This window comes from Bathycoccus prasinos, assembly GCF_002220235.1.
Source record: "Bathycoccus prasinos genomic : chromosome_5".
NCBI lineage: Eukaryota > Viridiplantae > Chlorophyta > Mamiellophyceae > Mamiellales > Bathycoccaceae > Bathycoccus > Bathycoccus prasinos.
The window spans coordinates 368,684-393,377 of record NC_024004.1 but is presented as its reverse complement, the minus strand read 5'-3'; the positions used below and the strand labels follow the sequence as shown (position 1 = coordinate 393,377).

General features: G+C 49.1%; 13 protein-coding genes across 13 annotated transcripts; 8 read left to right on the top strand and 5 right to left on the bottom strand.

The window, feature by feature from the left end:
* Nucleotides 1-28: 28 nt before the first annotated feature.
* On the bottom strand, nucleotides 29-865 carry Bathy05g02200 (the record flags this gene model as incomplete). Its single annotated transcript, XM_007513031.1, has 1 exon — nucleotides 29-865. One exon carries the CDS (start codon nucleotides 863-865, stop codon nucleotides 29-31), a length of 837 nt encoding a protein of 278 aa, XP_007513093.1.
* A 186-nt stretch (nucleotides 866-1,051) lies between these two features.
* On the top strand, nucleotides 1,052-2,464 carry Bathy05g02190 (hypothetical protein; the record flags this gene model as incomplete). The annotated part of the gene is made up of 1 exon (XM_007513064.1): nucleotides 1,052-2,464. The coding sequence occupies one exon, from the start codon at nucleotides 1,052-1,054 to the stop codon at nucleotides 2,462-2,464; it is 1,413 nt and encodes a 470-aa protein (XP_007513126.1).
* Nucleotides 2,465-2,528: 64 nt separating this feature from the next.
* On the bottom strand, nucleotides 2,529-4,307 carry Bathy05g02180 (predicted protein; the record flags this gene model as incomplete). The annotated part of the gene is made up of 1 exon (XM_007513188.1): nucleotides 2,529-4,307. One exon carries the CDS (start codon nucleotides 4,305-4,307, stop codon nucleotides 2,529-2,531), a length of 1,779 nt encoding a protein of 592 aa, XP_007513250.1.
* A 223-nt stretch (nucleotides 4,308-4,530) lies between these two features.
* On the top strand, nucleotides 4,531-8,352 carry Bathy05g02170 (predicted protein; the record flags this gene model as incomplete). Its single annotated transcript, XM_007513303.1, has 1 exon — nucleotides 4,531-8,352. The coding sequence occupies one exon, from the start codon at nucleotides 4,531-4,533 to the stop codon at nucleotides 8,350-8,352; it is 3,822 nt and encodes a 1,273-aa protein (XP_007513365.1).
* A 332-nt stretch (nucleotides 8,353-8,684) lies between these two features.
* Bathy05g02160 (predicted protein) lies at nucleotides 8,685-9,317 on the top strand (the record flags this gene model as incomplete). The annotated part of the gene is made up of 1 exon (XM_007513062.1): nucleotides 8,685-9,317. The coding sequence occupies one exon, from the start codon at nucleotides 8,685-8,687 to the stop codon at nucleotides 9,315-9,317; it is 633 nt and encodes a 210-aa protein (XP_007513124.1).
* A 181-nt stretch (nucleotides 9,318-9,498) lies between these two features.
* On the bottom strand, nucleotides 9,499-10,884 carry Bathy05g02150 (predicted protein; the record flags this gene model as incomplete). Its single annotated transcript, XM_007513163.1, has 1 exon — nucleotides 9,499-10,884. One exon carries the CDS (start codon nucleotides 10,882-10,884, stop codon nucleotides 9,499-9,501), a length of 1,386 nt encoding a protein of 461 aa, XP_007513225.1.
* Nucleotides 10,885-11,466: 582 nt separating this feature from the next.
* Nucleotides 11,467-12,696, top strand: Bathy05g02140 (predicted protein; the record flags this gene model as incomplete). Its single annotated transcript, XM_007512874.1, has 1 exon — nucleotides 11,467-12,696. One exon carries the CDS (start codon nucleotides 11,467-11,469, stop codon nucleotides 12,694-12,696), a length of 1,230 nt encoding a protein of 409 aa, XP_007512936.1.
* Nucleotides 12,697-12,759: 63 nt separating this feature from the next.
* Nucleotides 12,760-14,175, top strand: Bathy05g02130 (predicted protein; the record flags this gene model as incomplete). The annotated part of the gene is made up of 1 exon (XM_007513194.1): nucleotides 12,760-14,175. The coding sequence occupies one exon, from the start codon at nucleotides 12,760-12,762 to the stop codon at nucleotides 14,173-14,175; it is 1,416 nt and encodes a 471-aa protein (XP_007513256.1).
* Nucleotides 14,176-14,375: 200 nt separating this feature from the next.
* Nucleotides 14,376-15,398, top strand: Bathy05g02120 (RNA-binding S4; the record flags this gene model as incomplete). Its single annotated transcript, XM_007512887.1, has 1 exon — nucleotides 14,376-15,398. One exon carries the CDS (start codon nucleotides 14,376-14,378, stop codon nucleotides 15,396-15,398), a length of 1,023 nt encoding a protein of 340 aa, XP_007512949.1.
* Nucleotides 15,399-15,471: 73 nt separating this feature from the next.
* Nucleotides 15,472-17,763, bottom strand: Bathy05g02110 (predicted protein; the record flags this gene model as incomplete). Its single annotated transcript, XM_007513035.1, has 1 exon — nucleotides 15,472-17,763. One exon carries the CDS (start codon nucleotides 17,761-17,763, stop codon nucleotides 15,472-15,474), a length of 2,292 nt encoding a protein of 763 aa, XP_007513097.1.
* A 199-nt stretch (nucleotides 17,764-17,962) lies between these two features.
* On the bottom strand, nucleotides 17,963-18,823 carry Bathy05g02100 (predicted protein; the record flags this gene model as incomplete). Its single annotated transcript, XM_007513299.1, has 1 exon — nucleotides 17,963-18,823. One exon carries the CDS (start codon nucleotides 18,821-18,823, stop codon nucleotides 17,963-17,965), a length of 861 nt encoding a protein of 286 aa, XP_007513361.1.
* Nucleotides 18,824-19,483: 660 nt separating this feature from the next.
* Nucleotides 19,484-21,202, top strand: Bathy05g02090 (DNA polymerase IV; the record flags this gene model as incomplete). The annotated part of the gene is made up of 1 exon (XM_007512908.1): nucleotides 19,484-21,202. The coding sequence occupies one exon, from the start codon at nucleotides 19,484-19,486 to the stop codon at nucleotides 21,200-21,202; it is 1,719 nt and encodes a 572-aa protein (XP_007512970.1).
* A 372-nt stretch (nucleotides 21,203-21,574) lies between these two features.
* Bathy05g02080 (predicted protein) lies at nucleotides 21,575-24,568 on the top strand (the record flags this gene model as incomplete). Its single annotated transcript, XM_007513154.1, has 1 exon — nucleotides 21,575-24,568. The coding sequence occupies one exon, from the start codon at nucleotides 21,575-21,577 to the stop codon at nucleotides 24,566-24,568; it is 2,994 nt and encodes a 997-aa protein (XP_007513216.1).
* Between the last annotated feature and the right edge of the window lie 126 nt (nucleotides 24,569-24,694).

Here is a 24,694-nt window from a genome sequence, read left to right as displayed (position 1 = left end):
TTTACGATGATGATAATGATGATGATGACTACGTTTCGTGTAGTACTCCATGCTCGTATCGCCAACCGCGTGGTAGAGGGCAGTTGTTGTCGAGGAGGTATTGTAAACACTCGGGGTGTTTGTTCTCGTGAGCGTCTCGTACGGCGCGATAGTCCCAAGGCGCTTTGGCGGTTTCGTGTAAGTACTTCAAACAGTCCAAGTGGCCTTCTCTGGCCGCCAACTCACACGCATCTACGTTATATTTATCATACTTACGCTCAAAAAGATATTCGAGTATGTGGAGATGACCATTTTCAGCCGCCCATTCGGCAGTTACCGAATCCCAAGGCGCTTTGACTTCTTCGCGTAAGTATTTGAGGCACTCGAGTTGACCGTTTTTGGCAGCATTTGCACACGTCCACTCATTGATAGGACACTCATTTGCAACGCAATACTTTATCATTTCCAGATTACCATGCCATGCGGCCGCCTTAATCGTCCTTCTATCCCACTCACACTTTTTCTCCTCTCGCACCCACTTGAGCAACTCGAGTTTATTCGTTCGAGCAACTTGCCAGCAGAAATATGGTTCGTCCCAGCTCCTCCGCCACAACGATTTATGCTCCCACGCTACTTCCAAAGTCGATATCGACGACATCTCTTCAATCCAAAACTCCTCTTTCAACTCCCCCTTGCGAGACGATCTCTTAATCAACTTTCTCGTCTCCGTATTCACTCCATACAAGAATTTGAGATCCGTTTGATTCAATCTCGGAAGAATATGTGTGAAACAAATATCGTCGCACTTCACGATCACATCCCACAAAGAATCTCTCTCCCCCAACCGTCTTTTCTGCGCTCGCGTCGAAATCGCTTTCGACGACATCGCAACAAAAAACGCGTCGTCGTCGTCGTCGTGTCTCTCTCGACGGGCTTTAACAAAACGAACGATGAAAAAAAATGACACAAAAACGCGTTGACTGCCTAAATTAGATACACAAAAAAATACGCGGAGAAAGAGTCAAACGACGAGAGGTTTTTATTGAAGAGAGAGCAAGAGTACGAGACGCGCATGACGACGATTCAGACGACGGCTGTTACCGTCAACGATAGAACAGATGTGGACGGCGGCTGTTCGAGTGGCCCTTATGCGCGAAAGAATGATAATGGCAACATCGTCGGGAAACGGGCGCTTAGTGCTTTTTCGAGATCCTCCTCCTCCTGTTCTGCGCACCACCATCATCCGCGCGAGGAATCCGCGCGAGACATCGTCCGGCGCAAACGCGAAACGTTTTTAGCGCAAATGGCCGTCGATGTGAGGAAAGAAGAAATCGATAAGCTCGAGAAACGCGCCGCGCAAAGAGAAGAGGCGTTGCGGAACGCGGAGAGGATGCTCGAGGAGGATAAAAAACGTTTCGATTTATTTTTGAAAGAAAACGACGAGCGGGTGCGAGAGGCGACGAAAAGAGCGGAGAAAGAGGCGAAGAAGAAGAGGGAGAAGGCGAACGAGGTGAAGCGGTTGAACGGTGAAATCGCGACTGCGCGATTGGATTTAGGGAGGAGAGAGGATAAGTTGGAGGAGTGCGAAGAGTATTTGAGATTTTTGGACGGGTTGACGCCGAAAGAGTGGTTGGCGGAGTTTAGGGAGGTTGCGGACGACGGTGAGATTGGGTTGGAAAGTGAAGATGGAGCGGCAGAGGAAAAGAATGAAGGAGGAGGAGATGAAGACGAACTAGAAAAGAATAAACCGGTGCCGATGTATTTTACGCATCCGAAACAGCTTTTGGATGTGTTTGCAAAATTGGAGGAGGAAAATTTAACGCTCATAAGCGAGGCGCAGGATATCGAAGATCAACTCGAACGAGATACGGAGAAAAGAGCAAAGGAGCTGAGTCAGATGGAAATTGAGAGTCGAGGAAACCAAATGGAGATTACCAGGCTGCGAGAAGCGATTGTGGAGGAGATGCAGAAGAAAAAAGCGTATGGTCTGGAATCTTCTTCTGCTTCTTCTGCTTCTGCTTCGACGTCCTTGTCCTCACCTTCGCCCGAACAAGAGTTGGCAAAACTGACCGAGAAAGTGAGAGAGGTGTACGAAAGCGTGGTTATTACAGAGACAAAAGCTTCTTCTATCGAAGCGGTCGATATGTTGAGGGAAATTGAAGAGACGCTCGAGCGATACTTTGTCGAGATTGAAAAAATGCCCAAAGACGTCGTCGCCGAGCGCGAACGCAAGATAGAAAAAGAACGACGACACAGAAATCGAGAGTTGAAGATGCAGCAACAAAAAGCCGAGCAAGAGTTGCGATTGAAGAAAACTTTAGAGAGAGCTGCCTCGCCTGCTAGAAAAAAGCCAAACGGGAAACCCGTCATGTTCCGCTCGCGTTTACGAGAGGAGAAAAAAGAAATGCAACAAAATAGTAATCATATTCCGAAAGAGCGCGAAGCGGAGATAGAATTGAAAGCGTTTCTGAATCGTGAGTTTTGAATAACACTCGTTTACATTTACACGCGTGCATTACGTTACATATACTATGCATATACTATCTACTCTAAAACGGCAAGCTCGGAAGTTTATCGCTCATGTCGTACAACGACACGCAAATTTCTAAGGCGATCAAAACTATAATCGTCCACTCCAAGAAGTCGCTCTTTCTATTCTGCAAAATCTCCAAATAGAACTTCACTTGCGTTTGAATCAAGTTCAACTTGTAATCCAAATCCTGGAACCGATCTTCCAATTCGAAATCTTGTCTCAATCCTTCCCAAACGATGTTATACTGCGCGTATTGCCACGCCGTGTCCGATCTTCCCAACAAACCTAACCTGGTGATCAATTCCGTCAACGTGTTGTTATTTTCCGCGACTAACGAAAACAATCGTTTCTTGGAAATGTTCAAATCTCCGGTCAATTCGGTACTCTTATTCAGTTTCGAGAAGATCTCAACCATCGCGTCAACTTTGTGTTCGTAGTGCTCCAACGCCACCGTTTGCGCCAACACCGCGCTAATGACACTAATGTTGTTCACGTCTAACCGCTTCAGAACAATGTGATCGGATTCTAATTTTGCCCACTCGTCTAACCGTGGCGATACCTTCACTAAATAATCTTCTTTCATCGGGTAAGCCAACGGCGATTCGACAAAGTTTCTCGTCAATTCCAAACACTCCTCGCGTTCCTGAGCGCCGACGTTATAAAAAACCACCGAACCGAATTTGAAAACAACCATGTATCGCATCAAATCCGTGCTCGGAATACCGACTCCTCTTTGGGACGGGGATGTTGTCGTTGTTGTAGCTGCTGCTGTCGCTGTCGTCGTCTCCTCTGCGCTCGTGGACGTTTCCATATCTTTCTGTTCCAAAATATGCTCACCATTCTCTCCCTTAAGAACGCCTTTCTTCCTCTTATTCAACACCTCCTCCGCCGCTTCCCTTAAACTCGCCAACGTGTTCAGCTTTCTCTCGTCGTTAACATTACTACTACTACTACTACTACTACTACTACTACCACTGTTCACTAAATGACTAACGCTGCTGTTACCGCCAACACCGCCCGACGCTAACTCCACCGACCGTCTCGCAGCTAACCGAATCACCACGCACTCTCTGGTAAACTCCTTCGGGTACGTCGGCAACTCCCTCGCCAAGCGCCGAAAGTCCACCGTCGATCCTAAATAATACGCTCGAACCGGTAACGAGTAATCGAATCGACTCAAAGGACTATTACCGCTATTACTCGCGGCGGCGGCGGTATTCCTATATTCTTCTCTGGCGGCGGGGTTATTCAAAACGTTCCCATTCTCATCGTATCGCACGTCCTCCTCCCCAATATCTTCTAATTCCCTCTCTCGTTCCACCTCGGCCACGGCGGCGTTCCACGCCGCGTCTTCGATGGAATCAAACACCCCCGGAATCGTCGGTGGATTTAAGTCCAATTTTTTCGTCTGTCTTCTCGTCATCGAATTCGTCGTCGCATTATTCGAAGCAGAAGAGGAAGAAGAAGAAGAACTCGCATTCGTCGTCGTCCCAACGACCGCGCCGGTTTTCAGCGTCTTCTTCTTCCTCGCGACGACCGAGGACGCGTCGGCGGCGGCGGCAAAACTCCTCCCCAAACCAAACAAAGGCATCTGGAGGTCACGCAAGTCTCCCCTTTTTTTGACGTCGTTGCACATTCTTTCATCTGCGCACGACAAAGCGTACACGGTAGTATTGCTCCTCGGAGCGAAAGAAGACGAAGAAGACGAACTGAATAACGCGTTGGTGTTCCTTCTTCTCAGCAACCGAAGCGCGATCCTCGAAAAAGCGCCTCTCTGTCTTCCAGACAAAGACATTGTTTAACGTGATTGTGTTTTATATCTTCTTTTTTGTGTGGAAAACTCCTCAAGAGCATTTTTGGAGGAAATCCAACACAAAAAAGTGTTTAGGGTTTGTTGGACGAGAGATCGAAATTAAGAATTAAGAGAGAGAGAGAGAGAAAAGCAACGCACACACACAAACACGCACGAGCACGAACGAGAGTACGTAATTCCACCACAAAAGTGAGGAAGAGAAAGGATGCACCTGTACAACGTGACGTTACAACGCCCAGGCGCGTGCCAAACGGCGATTAACGGCAATTTTTCCGCGCCGAAAGTGCAAGAAATCATCGCGAGTAAAGGGACGGCGATTGAATTACTGCGACCGGACCAACACGGGAAACTGAAATCGATCGCGTTTCGGGAGTGTTTCGGGATTATTCGATCGATGGCCGCGTTTCGCTTAGCCGGTGCGAACAAAGATCACGTGGTTATCGGGTCGGATTCGGGGAGGATAGTGGTTTTGAGATTTGATGCGGAGAAGAATCAGTTCGAGCAAGTGCATAAAGAAACGTTCGGGAAGTCGGGCGTGCGGCGAGTGGTACCGGGGCAGTTTTGCTGCGTGGATCCGAAAGGAAGAGCGGTCATGTTAGCTGCGTTAGAGAAGCAAAAAGTGGTGTACGTTTTGAACAGGGATTCTCAGGCGAATTTAACCATCAGTAGTCCTTTAGAGGCGAATAAAGGGAAGACGATTGCCTTCGACGTGTGCGCTTTGGACAACGGGTTGGAGAATCCCGGGTTTATGGCGATTGAGTTGTTTTACGGAGAAGCGGACGTGGACGATACGGGAGAAGCCGCCGCGGAAGCGCAGAAGATGCTGACGTATTACGAGCTCGATTTAGGATTGAATCACGTGGCGAGGAAGTGGTCGGAACCGGTTGATAACGGAGCGAATAAGTTGATACCGGTGCCGGGAGGAAGCGACGGACCGGGCGGAGTGATTGTCTGTTGCGAAAACTTCTTGGTGTACAGAGCGGAGAAACACGAGGAAATTCGGTGCGTCATTCCGAGACGAACGAGTTTGGATGCGGAAAGAGGCGTTTTGATCGCCTCGTTCGCGTCGCACCGAAGTAAAAACGGGTTTTTCTTCATCGCGCAGAGCGAATACGGCGACTGTTATAAAGTAACCTTAGATTGGACGAATAGAAAAGTTTCAGAATTGAAGATGAAGTATTTCGATACGGTGCCGGTGTGCAGCGCGTTGTGCGTGTTGAAGACTGGATTTTTATTTTGCGGGTCTGAGTTTGGCGCGCACGCGTTGTTTCAGTTCATCGCGCTCGGCGACGACGAAGAGTCTGCGGAATCTTCCTCGAAAACTTTAAAGAAAATTGACAACGCAACGAAGAAGAAAGGAAGAGGCAAGAACGACGACGAGGACGACGAAGAAGAAGACAACTTTCAACCGGTGTTTTTCAACCCGAGAAAACTGAAAAACCTCGCCTTGATTGATGAAATCGAATCGCTTTCGCCAACCATCGCGTTAGCGTCGAACATCTCGAGAAAGGAAGAAACGCCTCGTTTATTAGCTCTGTGCGGCCAAGGTCCGCGCTCGACGTTTCGCGTGTTGCGTCAAGGCGTACCGCTTTCAGAAATGGCGCGTTCGCCACTCCCCGGGAATCCAAACGGCGTTTTCACCATTCGTAAATCGAAAAGCGATACCACGGACGCGTACATCGTCGTCTCGTTTACGAACGCGACTTTGGTATTATCCATCGGCGATACCGTCGAGGAGGTCACTGATACTGGTATTCTCGCCACGTCGTCGACGTTAGCTGTTTCCGCGTTAGGAGATGACGACGACGGGTCTTTGATTCAGATCCACCCGAGCGGCGTGCGACACGTTCGCGGAAACAACAAAGGCGTCAACGAATGGCGAGCGCCGGGCAGGAAGAAAATCACCGCGTGCGCGTGTAACCGAGGTCAAGCGATCGTTGCCTTAACCGGTGGCGAACTCGTGTATTTCGAATTAGACGAAGCTGGACAACTTTTGGAGATTGAAAAGATTGAAACGAGCTCGGAGGTTGTCAGCGTGGACATCCCGCCGATTCCGGATGGATCTTTGCGAGCCAAGTTTGCCGCCGTTGCTGGTTACGATTCTACCGTTCGAGTGTTATCATTGAATCCAGGAGAAGCGTTGCGAACGGTCGGCGTCCAAGCGACCCCGTCGCCGCCAGAATCTGTCTTGCTTTTAGAGGTGAACAATAAGACCACGAAGAACAAAAAAGCGGGCAGCAGCGCGCCGCCGTCCATGTTCTTGAACGTTGGCTTATCTAACGGCATTTTAGTCAGGTGTGAAGTCGATCGCGTTTCCGGCGCACTGTCTGACGCGCGCTCGCGCTTTGTTGGCCAAAGACCTCCGAAACTCAATCGCATCGAAATGAACGAAGAGTCTGGATTCGTAGCTTTATCCACGCGACCGTGGTTGGGCTTCAACGAAAACGGTCGATTTTCAATCGTCCCAGCATGTCACGAAACCATCGACCGCGCGTGTGGCTTCGCTTCGGAACAAGTTCCTGAAGGTATCGTTGCCGTCGTGGATGGAAGTTTACGGATTTTAGCGTGCGAAAATCTTGGAGAAGCTTTTTCGCAAAGCTCAGAAAAAGCGAGATACACGCCGCGCGCCATGTCGACGCATCCAGACGACCCCGACGTCGTCGCGATAATTGAAACCGATAGAGGCATAATTGGATTTGAGGATAGAACTGGCGAAGAGACGAGGAACGAATACATCGTCGAAGCGCCTCCGGCAAAGAAACCGAAGAAAAACGAAGAAGAGGACGAAGAAGACGACGAAGAAGACGACGCGTATCAATTAGCACCCATCGAGCAGTTTGGCGCGCCGAAATCGACCGCGAACGACAATAACAACTGGTCATCGTGCGTTCACATTGTCGATGCGGCCAACGCGGAAACTTTGTGCGTGCAAGAGATTAAAAACAACGAACGTCTTGTTTCCGTCGCGCACGCCTATTTCGCCAAAGCGGACGAAGTGTTATTAGTCGTCGGTTCCGTGAAGAATTTTGTGCTCCAACCTCGCGATTGCGATGGCGGCATGATTCGATGTTACAGATACAAACGCGGCGGTGGGAAATCATCGAATGGCGAAACAACTGCGAACGGGAAATCTGGAGCGAACAAAGCCATCACCGGTTTAGAACTGGTGCACGAAACCCCTTGCGAAGGCGCGCCGTTTGCGTTGCGAAATTTTGAAGGCAAACTACTGGTCGGCGTCGACGACGTTTTACGCCTGTATGACTTCGGTAAGAAGAAATTATTGCGCAAAGCCGAGTGCGCGCAAAAGTTTCCGAGTTTCATCAACGATATTCGATGCTCCGGCGACCGCTTTTTCGTCACCGACGCCTGCGAATCCGCCTTCTTTGTCAAGTACGTTCGCGAAGACGACCAGGAATGTTCCATGCACATCTTCGCCGACGACATCGCGCCGCGGTACGTCACCTCCATGCTCCCCTTAGATCGCGACACGGTAGCCGTCTCGGATAAATTCGGGAACTTTGCTGCCTTGCGTCTCCCAAAAGACGTGTCAGACGAAATCGAATCGGACATTTCCGGCGGCAAACACGCGGCGTTGACGTCCTCGGCGGCCCTCGGCGCGCTCAACGGCGCGAACAACAAGCTTCAAGCCTGCGCTCAATTCCACGTCGGCGACGTCATCTGTTCCTTGACAAAATGCGCGTTACAAACCGGTGGTTCCGAAGTCATTGTCTACGCCACTCTCGGCGGCGCGCTCGGCGCTTTCGTCCCGTTTGCGAGCAAAGACGAAGCCGATTTCTGCACCCACCTCGAAATGCACTTGCGCATAGAAGCGCCGCCAGTCTTAGGCAACGAACACGGCGCCTTCCGCTCCTCCTACTTCCCGGTCAAAGCGGTCGTCGACGGTGACTTGTGCGAACAATTCGGTCGACTCGGCGCTGACGCGCAGCGACGCATAAGCGAAGAGATGGACCGCACGCCGTCAGAAATCGTCAAAAGGTTAGAGCAAATTCGAGCCAGAGCGGGATGATAAAAATCGAATACGAATATATTTATACGAGTATTATAATAAAAATAGCAGCACTTCTAACTCCAAATCATTGAAAATGCGAAAAGATGTCATCATCGATCGAGTAACAATAGAAAGAAAGAAAGAAGTATTCAACGCGCGTACTACTCATCCCGCGTCATCCGACGCAACCAACCACGACGTGTAGTATTTGTTCTCGATTTTTCCTTTTCGAAAAGAAGATCCAAAAAATCCATCCGAAACGTCAGAGAGAAAAAAAACGATCATCTGCGCTGCTCGGTGTTGTTGTCGTCTCGAGCATCTCTTGTTGTTGTTTTAATCGTTTGAAAAAGATGGTGGCGCATCGTCGCCATCATTTCCTCCTCGAGACGTTCTGTTTCTGCGCCATCATCGTCGCACTATTCCCGGAGAAAGCGTATGCCATCGCGGGGAAATGTTCCGCCTGTAAAGCAGTCTCCGCGGAACTCCAAGAAGCTTTGAACAAAGAAAACAAGCAAAGAAACCACATCGACATGCGAGGTCGCTTGGATTCTAAAGGCCAACGATACGGGAAGTTAATTCCGTACTCGGTCTCCGAACAGAGATACTTAGAGCTCGTGGAGGATTTTTGCGAGACGAGCAGAGTTCCGGATTATCAACTGAGCAAAGCGGACTTATCTCGAAACGAGACGGAGGACTCGTGGTATAAAGCGCCGAAAGGGACGGTTCGAGGCGCGCAAGCGAAAACGGAACAGAGAGAGATTCAGACGTACTGCGAACGAGTGATGGAGGAAGTGGAGGAAGAGTTGCAGACGTTGTTGTACGAGGAGAAGTTGAACGAGACGAACGTCGAACAGTACGTGTGTTACGAGTTGTCGCCGCAGTGCGTGTCGAAAGCCGAGTGGAAGAAGAAGAAGAAGGATAGAAAGGAAGGGATGGATAGGCACACGGGTAAATACGACACGGCGACGATGAAGGAGTTGTGAGATTCTTACGAATGTTATACAACCACTACTCTGTGCGAGAGGATTTATATATATATATTGATGAATATATATACGTATTTTAATAGCGTCGAACTAGCATCGATTAGTATGCGCGTGTCGAGCTTTCAAATCATATCATTTATGTTGAATGAAAAATTATTATGAGCTTTATACTTTAAGATTAATACGAGCTACTGCTGTAACTATCGGAGTCGGAGGAGGAGGAGGAGTGAGAGGAGGAACTGCTCTTCTTCTTTCTCTTGTCTCGCTTCCTGCTCTTCTTTCTCTTCTTCTTCTCTTTCTTCTCCCGCTTCTTGCGTTTCTTCGAATCTTTCTTCTTGTCTTTTTTGGACGACGACGAGTCTTTCCTCTTCTTGCCTTTTTTGATTTCCGGGACGTACCCTTCTAATCCGTGACCAAACCTCGGTTTGGAATAGTCGTCCGCTTTCGGTTCGTGTTTTTGGTCGTCTTCGACGTCGACGACGAAATCGTATGCGTTTTTGCTCTGTTCTTTGACGTCGGCTTTTTCGTGTCCCCAGTGGACGATGCCGCCAGGTTGCACTTTTTCGCCAGCGTCTGCGCCGACGGGTTTCTTGTTGAATCGTCCGCCATCGCCTCCACCACCACCGTCGCGTCGTTCGCGAAGTTTCCTGTTTTCCGGATCTAGATCTTCGCCCGATTTCTGATCGACGAGTCGAATCGACCCGGAGAGTTTCATTCGATCGCGTTCGCTTTCCGGCGGTTTCATTTCGATTATTTTAACGAAGCACGATTCGCCAACCGACAAAACTCCTTCAATGCCCATAACTTTATCCTCGTCCGTATCTTCTCTAGAAAACCGTAAGTGTTCGCTAATCTCGGAAACGTGAATCAAAGCCGACGTTCGAGTATTTTCTAAATTTACAAATACGCCGTACGGTTTAATCGAAGATACTTTGCCTTCGTACACGCCGAATAAATCAGCCGTGAACGATGCCGTCGACGCGTTGTTGTTGTTATTTCTATATCCATCGTGGCTGTTATTCGTGTTGTTATTAGCGTTAAATCCATTTTCTCTGTTCTCTGGATCCTTGTCTTCCCCGCTCTCTTGATCGACATTTTTCATCGATAAACTCACTTTCCACCCTCTCGCGGGATCTTTCTCGCATTTTAAAACTTTCGCAAACACTTTCGCATCCACCGGGAAAAAGTACGACAAAGACTGCACTTTCGCCTCGTCCGTATCGTCTCTTTGGAACGTGATATCGTTCGAAACTTGACTCGCGTGGACTAAACCATCCGGTAAATGTCTCCTTCCTCTTCCTCCTCTTCCTCCTCCTCCTCCGTATACGTCCTCTTTATTCTCCTCCTCCGCTTCCTCCATCAAACGCACGAACAATCCGTACGGCTGAATCGAACGCACGATACCTTTCCGAATCTCGCCTCGCGCGAACGGAGGAGGAACATCGACATCGAGGTCTTCGCCCCCGTCTCGTCTCGCGAATTCTCTGTCGTCGTCGCGTCGATGACGATGATCATAATAACGATCATCATCATCACAACGACGACCACCTTCTTCCTCTCGCATTGGTCTTCTTTCGTACTCATCAAACTCGCGGCGAGAGCGGTCTCGGCGGCTGCTCTCGTAACGACCATCTCTCGTGTCATCACCATCATCATCCTCGCGCGACCGGCTTCGCGATGAATAACTCCTTCTCCTCCTCGCTCTTCGAGTAAAAGAATCTCCTCGTCGTCCTTTTCGTCGTCTCTCCTCTTCGTCGAATTCTTCTTCCGAAAGAGAGGAACTTCGATCTCTTCTTCGTCTTCTTCTCGTCCGTCTTTCTTCGTCTCCGCTGTCGGAAAAATCATCATCGTCGGATCTTCTCTCTCGTCTAATCCTCCTCCTCCTCCTCTCGCGAGAGAAAGACGAAGACGACGGCGAGGGAGATTTCGATCGTCGTCGTCTTCTGTCCTCTCCTTCGCTTCGAAAAGGAGAAGGAGACATGTGTGTTTATTCGTATAAGAGCGCTTAGAAGATTTGAGGGGAAATGGATTTCCCCAAACTCCTCAGAACTTTCTCTTCCGCACACGCGCGTCTATTATCTGCGCTTTCAACCGGTCAAAACCACCATCATAATCTCTCCTCCTCCTGATAAGAATAAAGAGTACCATGACGTCTAAATTCTCCTCCTCGAACAACGCCGTTCGACGCATCTCTCAAGAGGTGAAAGAATTCCTCGAGAGCGAAAGGCAGATGGAAGATGGAACCGACGACGACCAACAACAGGAGAAGGACGGGTCGATGATGGTGGATAACAACGCGTTTGCCACGTGGGCGGAACCGCTGGAGGACGATATTTTTGAGTGGCACTTTGCGATATACGGCGCGGAAGGTACGCGAGAGAGGAGAGATGCTCTTCGTTGTCGTCTGTTTGTTCTTCGTGTTTGTGTGTTTGTGCTTCTTTCTCTCTCTGTTGTCTTTCGCTGTGTTGGCGGTTACGCGCCGAATACTCACATGCAATCTCTCTCTCTCTCTCTTCCCCCGCCCCATAATCAAATAACAGGCACTGCGTTTGAAGGCGGCATATACCACGGTCGCATTTTACTCCCGGTGGAGTACCCGTTCAAACCGCCAAACTTTATGCTCTTGACGCCAAACGGCAGATTCGAAACGTTGACGAAAATCTGTTTGTCGATTACGTCGTACCACGCGGAACATTGGCAACCGAGTTGGTCGGTGAGGACGGCGTTGACGGCGATTCGAGCGTTTATGGTGACACCGAGCGAAGGCGCGTTAGGTGGGATTGATTTTAGTGAAGAGCAAAGGAGAGAACTCGCGGAGAAGAGTCGAGCGAAGGAGGTTAATTTTACCTTTGGGAGCGAAAAGAGAAGAGAAGTCACGAGACTGGTACACGAGAAAATGTTAGGACGAATGGGAAAAGCGAAACAAGCGGCGAGGAAGATGGCGATGGAGAAAAGAGAAAGGGAAGAAAAAGATGCTCGGGAGAGGAGTGATGGTGGGAACGGAACGAACGCCGAGGCGCCGACGACATCCACGGCTACGCTAGAACAACAACAACAACAACAACAACAACAACAAACACCATCACCTGCTCCTTCGCCTCGAAACGCCGCCAATAACGAGAACAACGAGAACGACGACGATGTACAAAGACAAAGAAATAGTAGAACAACGCAAACAACCACGCGCGGCATCGAGCGGAGACCCGCCTCGCCAGAACAACAACAACAACAACAACAACAACAACAACGACAACAAAGAGACCCCGATCATCGGACTTCAGCTATAAAACTTCTCGACTCCATCTCCGTGTGCTTAATCGTCGCCATCGTCGCCATCTTGTTGAAGAGGTGCATGTGGATACCTCCTTCGTTGTGATAAAAAATGTCTGTATTTTAGTATTACTCTTTGGATAAAATGGAAAATTTTCTTCACTCTGAAATGACTGCCCCCCAGATATCGGCGAGATATTCCACGCACGCGTTCGCCTCCACGTCTCGTGCTTTCTCTTCTCCTAAGCTCAAAAGTCGTTGTTGTTCTCATCGTCGTCTAAATCGTCGTCGTTTAAAGAGAGATGGAGAGTTTTGCTGCGCTTCTTCATCAGACACCGGGGAGACGATAAGCGAGAATGGGTCGGCGAAACCGTCCGAAGCGTCGCCGTTTCCACTGCTGTCGTTCGCAAACGACTCTGCGCGAGAACAACTTTTGTCGTCATCGTCGTACACGCACGTTTCTCCTGGCGTGTGCGATGCGCACGCCTCGGACGTGGCCATTCGCGCCGCGTGGGTGGTTCTGTTGAGAAGTCAACACCCGTCTCACAGGGCGAACGCGAAACGGACGAAGGATATGTTTCACCAGGAGGACGAGAGTTTTCTGGAGAGGTATCACGAGTGGGAGAGAAAATACGATATGTTTTTATCGAGCGTAGAGAGCGATGCGTATCAAGGCGGGACGTTGTTGAACGTGGTCAGCGAGAAGGAGAAGTTGTTGCGGGAATACGGGTTGCCGGATTTGTTTCGCGCGGTGAAAGCGTCGGAGAACGCGCTGTGCTCGGACGTTTTGTTTCAATCGTTGAGAGATGACGTGGATAATTCGGAGGATTCGTTGAAATCTGCGATTGAAATCGCGTTGGCGGGGAACTTGTTCGATGCTGGAGCGGCGCAGGCGGTGCAAAACGTCGTCGGCGGGAGCTCGTTTAAAGGAGATTCGAATAAGTTTGCGTTTAAGAACAGCGAGGATTTACAGTTTGCGTTTGAGGCATCGAGGAAACGAGTGAGAAATAGCGAGTGGTTGTGTGACGATTTGGATGAGTTGCGAGCGAACGAGTACGACCGCGTGTGCGTGTTTTGCGATAACGCCGGCGCGGACGTCTTAGGGATGACGCTATTAGCGAGAGAATTGGCCAAAAGAACTAAAGGCGCGAAAGTCGCGTTGGTCGCGAACGAATTGGCCGCGCTGAATGACGTCACCATCAACGAACTCGAAGAGTTTTACCGGGTGTGCGAAGAACACGACCCAGAGTATTTACAACTGTACCGCGAAAACGGCAAAATCGCCCTCCTCTCCTCCGGCCAAGCGTCCACGTTACTCAACTTGAACGCCACCGGCAAAGATATCAACGATTGGGTCAAGCGCGAAGATACAGTCGGTGGAGTCGACATGGAAGGTAAAAAGCTGAAGTGGCTCGTCGTTTTAGATGGCATGGGCCGCTCCTTAGAATCGAACTGGGAGTGCGGCAAATACGTGCAACCGCACGTGGACGTCTTGAACTTGGCGATGGTGAAATCTGAAATCAACGCCAAGAGGTTAGGCGCGAACGTATACGACTGCGTCTGTAAGTTGTCCAACAGCAGATAATAAAGAGAAGAGAGAAAGAAAGAGAGATGATCGGATGACGTATATTTATATCGTGTTATTAGTGTTGTATTGTTATTTGGTTCATCCCATCGGCGGCGCTCGCGTTTAAAAGGTGAACGAAATATCACACCTAAACATCCACTCCTCTCACTTAGGGAAAATTTGGCTTCACTAATCACCTCCAGAGAGACAAAAAACACATGTCCTCCGCGGCGCGTTCTCGCCTCCTGCTCTCGCATCGCGTCACCACGAACAGTGTCCCGTCAACCAGCGACCAAACTGGAGCGCGCGTCCGGGTGAATAAGAGAATCCACGCTCAGCAACAACAGAAAAGCAAAGCAAACAAAAAGAAGAATGAAAACTCGAGATACGAGTTCCCGGGAAGCATGCCCTCGGCGTTCCAGAAAGACGTCACGCGAGCGTTAGAACAAGCGAAAAGAGCGGAGAAAGTTTGGTCGTGCGAAATCACCGACTTCTATTCTCCTCCGTTGTGCGATTGGATCGAAGCCGCGGTGAAGAAAAACTTTGGAGAAGCGATTGTGTGCAACAGGTTCGGAGGATTTTCCGGGGCGGAACAGCAGAGGGTTCTGCTCGCGAGACGGGACAACAGCGAAGAACTGTTCGAGTTGGCGAAGAAAGATGAGTTTTTCGCGAACGAAGAGGACGAAGGTGAAGTGGATACGAACAACTGCGCGATCGCGTGCGTGAACATAAGCGGAAAGTTTGCGTTCGATCCGGCGTCCCATCCGGATTTTTTAGGCGCGGTGCTCAACGCCGGCGTGAAACGCGAGAAGATTGGAGACATCTTGGTCAATAATTCTTCCGAGGGTGGAGCGAAAGTTTTGGCGACGCCTGCGATTGCGGTTTTCTTGACGAGAGCGTTGGAATCTGTGCGCACGGTTAAAGTGACCGTGGAGCTTTTTCCTCTTAGCGAATTAGAAGGCGCCCAAGGCGCGCAGGTTCAAGAACCGGTAAGAACTTACGAAGCCTCGCTTCGGTTAGACGCCGTGGCATCTGCTGGATTTCGGTGTGCGAGAAGTAAGATGGGTGAGGATATCGTAAAAGGAAACGTGAAGCTAAACTACAACGTGTGCGAAAAGAAGAACGCGACAGTTGGGCAAGGTGATATGATTAGTTGCCGAGGAAGAGGAAGAGTAGAAGTGAAAGAAATTTTGGAGCAGCAGAACGATCGGTATAGAATTGAGTTGGTGCGATACAAGTAGGAGAGAGAGTCAATCTTGATATGCGGTCGTTATTTATACTCAGCAGCGCATAGTTAGTATTATCGTCGCGTATTTACTTCGCTTCTCTTTCGCTCTTCTTTTTTTCTGTTTCTTCTTCTTCTTTTTCGCCTTCTGTAACTCTGTTAAACAAGCCGCAAGCGTACTTCTCCACATGCCCAGCTCTAGGCGGCGGCGACGGTCGCATCTCCCAAATACCCGGTAAAGGAGGTTCCGCGTCCGCTGGAAGTTTTGTGGCCACCAGAGTGGTCATCTCCCAGCCCATGTCTAAATCGAGCGTACCCGTGCCTCTCTGTTCGTCTTGGCCTTCGAGCGTTTCGGATCCCAAAAGCAGTTTCGAGCAGAAAGAGCCTAAATGGCCGAGTTTCTTGGAGTATCGAATCGCGGATTGGATGGCCATCCACAATTTTTCGCGCGACATGGTTTGTGGACATTTGATGGCCGTTGCGAGCGAATGAACTTTGTTCGTCGTCGATTGCGATAAAGGCCGAACAAATCCTCTCTGCGTGACGGCGTGTTTACGGTCGTCGTATAAAATGCCTTTCGAGAGTTTCTCGGCTTCGGCGAATACGACTTGCAAGTCGTCGCTTTTCGTTTCGGCTGGATCTTCCCAAAAGATGACCGAATCCCACGTGCCGAAGAGCATGCGCTTGACTTCGTTCGTCTCTTTTTTCGTAACGACGCCCGTAACGAGATTACGCATCGCCGGCGAAAACTCGGCATCGTACTCGTGGAATTTCAAAATGGCTTCTAAACCGGTTTTTTCGCACTCGATTTTCACGTCGCCGCAGAGCTCGCCGATGGGTTTACGCAAGTAAAACTCGTGCGCTTTGAGCGTCGGTAACGTGAACGTGTACACTTCGGTATCGATGCTTCGTTCCGATCTCGGACAGTTATCGCGTCTTCGCCAGCGCGATAAGTAATCCGGATGTCCGCTCGCACCGTATAACTCGACGTAACAACCTTCTCGGCAAACGTCCTTCGGCGCGCTCTCTTCTCGATCCATCGGACCGGGCAGTTCTAAATGAATCAAGAGCGAAGCGCCGTACATTTCAGCTCTTGGAATGGCTTGAATCTTCGTCGAACTTCGTATCTTTTGCCTCGAGCCGTCGAGAAAGTGATCCGCAGTGCGAATATCTTTGAAGTTGTACGCGTTGTTTTCTTGGAAGTAGACGCTCAACGGCGTGCCGTCTGGGATCGATCGCACGAAATCGAGACTTTCAGGCGTTTCCACGCATCGCACGACGTGTGATCCGAGAGGTGGGGGCAAAGCCAGAACTCCCGTATCGCTTCGAACGGCTTTTTCTTCGTCGCTCGAATCGTACGCGTCGAAAGGATCGGCATGGTTATACGTCACCTCCTCGGTTTCGCTCTTCTTCTTCTTCATCGACGCGTCTTCACCGGCATCGTTTTCCGCCGAGGAGGGCGACTTTTCATTAAACCCGGGCCCGCGCGGACGTAATATTTCTGCGATTTGAGCAATAATGAGCCGCGTTGCGAGTAGAAAACGTTTTACGGATTCGTCTTCGCCGTCAAAGTGTAAATCTGGCTCTAGGCTCCAGCGGCTCGCGTTCTCGTCCTCTCCATCCGCGCACACGATGTTATTCTCTCCATCGTACGTCGTCACCTCTCGACTCTGAAACACTGAATCTCTTCTCAAACACTCCGCCAATTTCAATCCAATATTCACCGCGGTATCCGCGTTGGCCACGTCCGATCTCAAATTCGCCGTCTTGGGCGCCGAATTTGCGTTTTCGTCAAGGCGTAAAAATTTCCCCTTCAAATTCGTAAACATCTTACACCCGGGACGGTTTGCGTTCGCAGCTGCCTGCCTAATCTCGTGTTCCTCTATCTTACGATGCGACTGGTGTCGATGCACTTTCGCTCTTAATCGTTCCGCGGCGACTTTAAACTTCACAAACGTCGCGTCCTCTTCGTCGTGCAAGAGCGGTTTGACGAATTTCTCCACGTCCACGGACGTTTGCGTAAAAAATTGCGCGTGCAAAATGGAAAACGCGCGGTCGGTTTTCGCGTCTAGATTTTCGATTCTGTGCTCGAGTTTATTCGTGCTCATGAGCGCGCGCTCTTCGTCGTCCAAGAAGTCGATGAAATCAATGGACTCGTCGTCGTCATCCTCATCCGATGACGAAGGAACATTTTTTTTCTTCGATGAGAAAAAAAAACGTTTCTTCTTCTTTTTCTTCTTTACTTTACTCGATGATGTCCGCTCGATGTTTAACGCAAAGTCTTCTCCTTCCTTCGCCTCCTCTTCCCCTTCGTCGGAAGAGGAAGAGGAGGAGGAGGAAGACGACGTGCACTCTTTGATTTCACCAAAGTCTTCTTTCATGTTTTAAAGTGTGGAAATATAATAAAATCTGTTGTCCTCTTCGCGTATTTTTTGTTCGTGTGAAACACAAACACGAAAAGGTATTGATTGATGTTTGATGCACTACTGTATCGCACTCTTTAGTACTATTAAATCTTTATTAACGGCAATACATTGATGTTCAAATTTGTTCTTATGATTAAAATATAAAGATTGAAGACTAAGAAACCCCCCCGCTGGGTCGTTTCCCTTGACTCACGGCTCTGGCGATTCTACAATCGAGTTCCGCGGGCTGTTCCGCCGGTACGCTCAAATCGCACTCTTTCTCGAACATATCTCTCGCGTTCGTCATCGCGTCCTCGGGAATTTGTGCCAACAATTCGTCGATTTGTCTGTCGATTAATCCAAAATATTCCGCCGGCGCTTTAAAGTTCACCGCCACGCGCGCGTTGTTCGCTTTCAATTGCGTTTCCAACTCTTGAATTGATTGTTTCAACGCTTCGACCTCGTACGCGTCTAAACCGTACGTCTCTAAAATCGTCGGTAACGCCCGCGTCATGGGACCTGACACTCGAGTCGCGCACTTCACGTTCAGTTGCGATAAATCGCAATTATACACCGGTGCATCGCACGTTTTCCGGAACTCTTCGTTTTGGTTCGCGATGTCTTGCAACGCCACTTTCACCGCCAAGACCACCGCGACGGCTCGCAAAGGTTCCTCGATGGGCACATCCAAACCGCTGTTAAACATCGCACTCGTCGGTTGCACGTTTGAATTAAAAGCCAGCGCAAAACACCCCCAGGACATGTTGACCATAAATATCGACTTTCTTCTGTTCATATTCGTCGAAACGTTCTCATCTTCTCTCCTCGTTTCTCTCTTTTCTTTAGAGCGCGTTAATGTTCTTTCATCATCATCATCATCAGTTCGCATCATCCGTTGTTGTTGTCGTTTGTTCTGTTCAGAAGCATTCTCATCCGAAGCGAGCGCAGAAGCAGGTCGTCGTCTCCTTCTCGTCTGAATCGTCGTCTGAATCGTCGTCTGAATCGTCCGCGTGGGGGTGGAAAGGGTAGTAAACATCGTATTCTTTACAGTTATTGTGTGGTTTTATCTTCAAAGTTCGTTATTCGTGTCTTAGGTCAAGAGCTCAAAAATTCTCTTTCTAGAAAGAGAATTTTGGTTTTTTTAAGGGGTGCTCACATTTTTTTACCACCTTTTCTCCTCTTTTGGGATCTCTCTAAATCTCTTCATTGATCACATTAAGACACACACAAACACTTTTGTGCAATAGTATAATAATACCACGAATAAAATGTACGGTAATAACGTGCGAACGACAGAAACGGACACAAATTTCGTGGCGAATTACACGGAAAAGACCCGGTTGGGGTTTATAGGTACGCGCGATTCGCGACGAGATTAGTATTCTGTCGAGGAGATTTTACCTTCTTCTTGGGGGCCCCCGGGAATTCATTTTTCTCCTCCCTCTTTGTTGCGCGCTCCCTGTTTTCTTTTTAATGACACCCTTCTCTCTTTCTCTCTCTCTTTCGTTTATTAGGAACGTGGAAACACAGGTATTACGCGATTAAGCAAAGACTCCTCCCGAACGCGAGTAAACTCCAACCGAGCGAATTAGAGAATCACTCACGAATTGTCGTTCATATCGATATCGATTGTTTTTTTCTCCAAGGCTCGGTGCGCACTTTGCGACCGGATTTAATCGAGGATACCGAAACACCCATGGTCGTCTCGTGGGGAGAAACCGGGGAGATTAGTTGCGCGAACTACGCCGCTCGAGCGTTAGGGTTACACGCCGGGATGCGGTTTAACGAGAGCGATAGAAAAAAGCCGGAGAATGTTCTCGTGTTGAGTTACTGTTTCGACGCGTACGTCGAATTCGCGACGAACTTTTACGAGGCGCTGTTCGAGTTGACCGATCACGTGATTGGATCGAGTTGCGATGAGGCGTATTTGGACGTCACGAATGGATTGAAGCTAGATGGTGTTAAAGAAGTAGGCATAGAGAGCGAGAACGCGAGCATCAGAGGAAAAGCGATGGCGAAGTTTATCCAAAAGCACGTCACCGAGAAGTGTAAATTGAAATGCTCCGTCGGCTCGGGGCCGAACAAGTTGGTCGCGAAATGTGCGACGTCAAAGTACGCGAAACCAAACGGCATGAGCGATAATCCTTTTTATTACGTTTCGGAAGAAAATGCTCGTGATTTTATGGCAAAGTTACCCGTGCAGGACCTCCCGGGGGTGGGACACGTTTTGTTCAGAAAATTGAGCGAAGAGAAGATTCGGACGTGCGCAGATTTGCAAGCGATTGAAGTGGGAAGCCAGCGATTTATGCAACTCGTGGATGCCGTAGGAGGCGATGTGGCGACTTATAACTTAATCCAAAAAGCCAAGGGAATAGACGAAACAGAGTGGATGCCAGATCCACCGCCGCAAACAACGAGCATGAAAATTTCGTGGGGCGTTCGCTTCGAAACCAAGGAAAGAGTTCTGGCAGTTTTAAAAGACATGTCAAAAGTTGTTTGCGACAGAGCTAAAATGTTGGGAGATCGCCGCGCAAAATCAATCACATTTGAAATCATGCTCTCGAAAGATGTAAAAAGCACTAAAAAGAAGGGTTTCTTAGGTCACGGCCCTTGTCACGAATACTCGAGATCGCAAAACTTGACCAACGCGACGAACGATTCAAAAGTTATCAACGAGAAAGTTCGAGCGATTTTAAACAAGTTAAACGAGGAAATTCATTTGGGCATCGAGACTATTCGCGGTTTATGCGTGAGGTTGCATTTTGAGAACACTACCGGGTCGCCTGAAAAGAATCCGAAGAAGCGGGTCGTCGGTTTACGAACGGACTATCGAGGCCCGGCGCAAGGTTTAATCGGCCCTCAATCGAAAGTTCACGTTCCAGATAAGACGCAACCAAGAGTGAACAGTTTGTTCATGCAGGTGCAAAAGAAACAGAAAGTAGCGAACGAAACATATAGTAATAAAGTAGAACCAGATAGACTGGACCACAGGAACAATAACAACGACATCAACAAGATCAAAGAAGACAACGGAGGAGAAAAAGTCAAAAAAACCGCGGTGCCTTTCTTCATCGAGAAAGAGTTCAAATCTATCGAGCAACTCTTCGCGTCGTATTCGCGCCGACTGGCCATTGAAATGCACCGCGTGCGCCAAAACGACGAATTCAAAGAAATCACGCGAGGTCAAGAGCAAATCGTCGCGGGTTTAGCGACCGCATGCGCCTACTCTTTGGCCGACCACGTCCGCTCCGCCGTCGGAACCATCCAGAAACACTACGTCTACAAAGAAGACATCGAAGCGTTCATCGAGCGAGTAAAAAACTTGACGAAGTGGCACGAGCGGATGATATCACGAGACGACGGCGTGCACTGTTTCGTCTCGGCGTGGAAAACGGCGTGCGACGAAGTCTATTAATAGCACAATGTAATGACGCGCGCATACTCACGCGTAGACATTTTTAGCGAGATCACAAGAAGAAGCGTTTTTAAATCGAAAAGACGACACAAAAAAATCAATCCAAAGACTCGCATCCCGAGCGTTTACTAAATGTTCCGCTCCGCGACGAAATACCTTTTCATCGCCTCGTCCTCTCTCTGTGTGCTCGGATACTTGCGAGATAAGAACATCGTCGTCATTAACTCTCGGAAGATTAAAAATTCCGAGGTTCGTAAGTGCGCGGAGATTTGCGTCGACTGGTCCGCGTGGCTCGAAACGAACAGGAAGTTCATCTGGAATCAGTTTTTCGACGCGCCTTCGTCGTCCTCGTCTTCGAAGTAGGAATCGACGATGATGAGCGAGAGAGTCGAGAAGCGATCAAACTCGGCTTCGCCTTTGAATAAACTCGGGAAGTCGATCGCGTTCGGGTGCGCGCTCGGTGTTCTCGTGAGTTTACTGAAACACCAGAGAGATGAAGGACACTTGAAGAGATCGAGAGTCGAACACGAGAGAGCGATGATGAGTTTTAACAGCGGTTCGAATGGGAAGAGTAATAGTAATAATAACAGGCGCATGGGGGATGCGGGTTTGAGGAGGAGTTCCGAGACTGGCGACGAAAGAGGTGTTCGGGGGCGAGAAGGAGAGAAGACGCCGTTTGAGCGGGAGGAAAATCAAGAAGAAGCGGTGATGGGTACGGTGTCGACGCAGATGAGTGGTAGTAGTAGTAGCAGCAGCGGCAGCAGCAGTAGTAGTAGTAGTACTCGTCGTTCGTCCTCGTCGTCGTCTTCTCTGCTCGCGAATATCAAACCGCTCACGGATACCTACCCGAACGCGTTCGCCTTGCCGTCCATGTCTGATGAACCGAACAAAGTGTGTGAACCGAAAACAATCAACAAGGACGCGTGGGGTTCTGCCAGAAGGTTGGACTTCTCCGTAGCTAAGACTGATACCAATTGGCCGCAGAATTGCGAAGGAGATTTAAAAGCCTTGTGCGAAGTCGTCAAGGAGATTGCGATTGATAGAGAAGTCTTGGCGGCGGTGGCGAATTCCGCCGCGCCAGGAATTTATAAGTTTGTCGATTCGATTAAATCCTTGGAAGTCACAAACTTTCTCGTCATATGCTTGGACGATATGTTGGAAAAGAACTTGAAAGATAAAGGAGTGGCGACGTATAGAGTGAAGAACGACGCGAGAGGGTCGCACAAAATCTCCGCGCAAAAGTTTGGCATCATAAAAGATTTCGTCAAAGTTGGGTGTTCCGTCTTATTGACAGATACGGACGTCGTGTACTTACAAAACCCATTTCCGTACTTATATCGCGATCACGATATCGAGTCTATGTCTGACGGGTGGGACAATCAAACCGCGAATGGGTTTCATCAAGTCATCGACGATGCGGCTATGGGAAGATCTGGACGCGCGCGAGTGAAAGCGTTTCGAGTTTCCGCGTTGAATTCTGGATTGTGGTACGTCGCCGCAACGGAAGCTTCGTATAGGCTCATGTCCATTATGGCGCATAGAATGGCGACGGAAGATTTGTGGGATCAAGCCGGCTATAATTTAGAATTATGGTTCGCCAGTCGAGATTGGCACCAAACGAGCGGCGCGACGGTTCGGGTGATGAATCCGTATTGTTTCTTAAACAGCAAAGTGATGTTTCGTATCGTGAGACATAAAAAGGAGTTGGCTAAAGATAGGCACAGACCAGTTGCTATGCACGCGAACTACCACACGGATAAAGAACGGAAAATGCAACTCGTCGATAAGTATTACAACCACGACGCGAACGTCGCGTCTTTAGAATGCACAGTTGGTTGTTCAGGAGAGTTAAAATCCATCGAGGAATTGGAAGGAAAGCATAAACACGCCGTTAACGATGGGATCATTGGTTCTAAGAATTGGAAGGAAGGTGCGCCTGCGGCATATTCCTCTCAGTGCGCGCCGATGAAAGACTGGTCTGGGAAAATTACCGATTTAGGACGCTCGTTACACGCGATTTCAAAAACACCGACACCACCGTCAAACGATGGCATATCCGTACAAATTGACGAAATATTATCCAGGAAAGGCGATGTTTTTAAAGGTGAACAGTCATCCGCCATAATCGTTTCGGCCAACGAGGACAACGCGGACCATTTGAAAGTCTTCCTCGAACGAGGCACGAAGAAATTAAAGGTGGACAAACGTGTCATTGTCGTCACAAATTCACCGAAAGCGGCGAATATTGCACGAACTGTCTCTGATAAAATATCCGTGTTGGAGTCGAGTAGTTACGAGGCGGCCATTCTGAAATGGATTGCCATGAAGCGACTGTTAGAGAATGGCGTGCACACGATTGCGATAGATCCGGAAACCGTGCTCATGCACGACCCGTCGACGTATTTTTATCGAGACGCAGACGTAGAAGCCATGTCGGACGGTTGGGACGATATGACCGCGTACGGCTACGACCACGTCGTCGATGACCCTCACATGGATTGGTCGAGATATTGTCACGGCGGACGCGCAGCGAGCAGAGACGACGGGTTTGCGAGATTTGAAGCGACGGAGGAATCGTTGGCGCTCGCGACGCGCGTCGCGAGGATACTCTTAGGCATGAAAGGCTCTTCATCCGCGGATATTGCAACCAGAGCACACGAAGCGTTCAATGAAGCGCTCGATTTGCCTGCCCACGGTGATTATGTCGGTCCTGGTGTCATCAAAAGGACGCTGAATTATTTATGCTTTGCAAACTCGAAGATGATTTATCGCTTCGCTAAGAAGGATGCAAAGGCGAAAAAGTTCATCCCAGTTGCCATACGCATGAGTTACCACTTGCGATTAAAAGAAACCGCGCAAAGAATGACAGACGCGTACAATTACTACGAGGAAATGAAGCAGAACACCGTCCTGGGTGCGAGCGCAAAAACGATTTCGAATTTCGAGCGATGGACGCACGGCGAAGGATTCGGCGAAGTCGCCGCTGATTCTAAAATCCTATGCAAATTACGAATGGTTTCTCCCACGGAAAGCACAGAAAGTTACTCAGAAAAAGCGCACGTGGCGTCTATATTATCCCAATTAGGCGAAAACGAACCGTTCTCCTGGGGTGGAGTCCCTGGTTTACGGTTCTTAGAACGCGGCGATTTAACGACGCCGTGGGGTAAAGGCAAGTGGGGGTTCATCGATAAAGGCAAAGGACGGCTCGACAGTGTGAGCGTTTTCGCCGAGTTTGCAGGCGCGAAACACTTGCTGACTTTTGAAAACATCGCGGAGAATAACGCGTTGCACGATGCGGTCTTCGTTTCCGAACGGTGCACGGACGGGGACCAAGTGATTGGAAGAGTAGTTGCGAAAGTTAGATAAAAAAAGGTTGTCAATAATAAAGTCCATACCCAGTCGTTGTTGTATATGCACAAAAATAATTTAAGTTTAGTAGTTTTGTTGGTTACCTTACTCTTATCTCAATCTCTCTCTCTCTTTCTTCTTCTC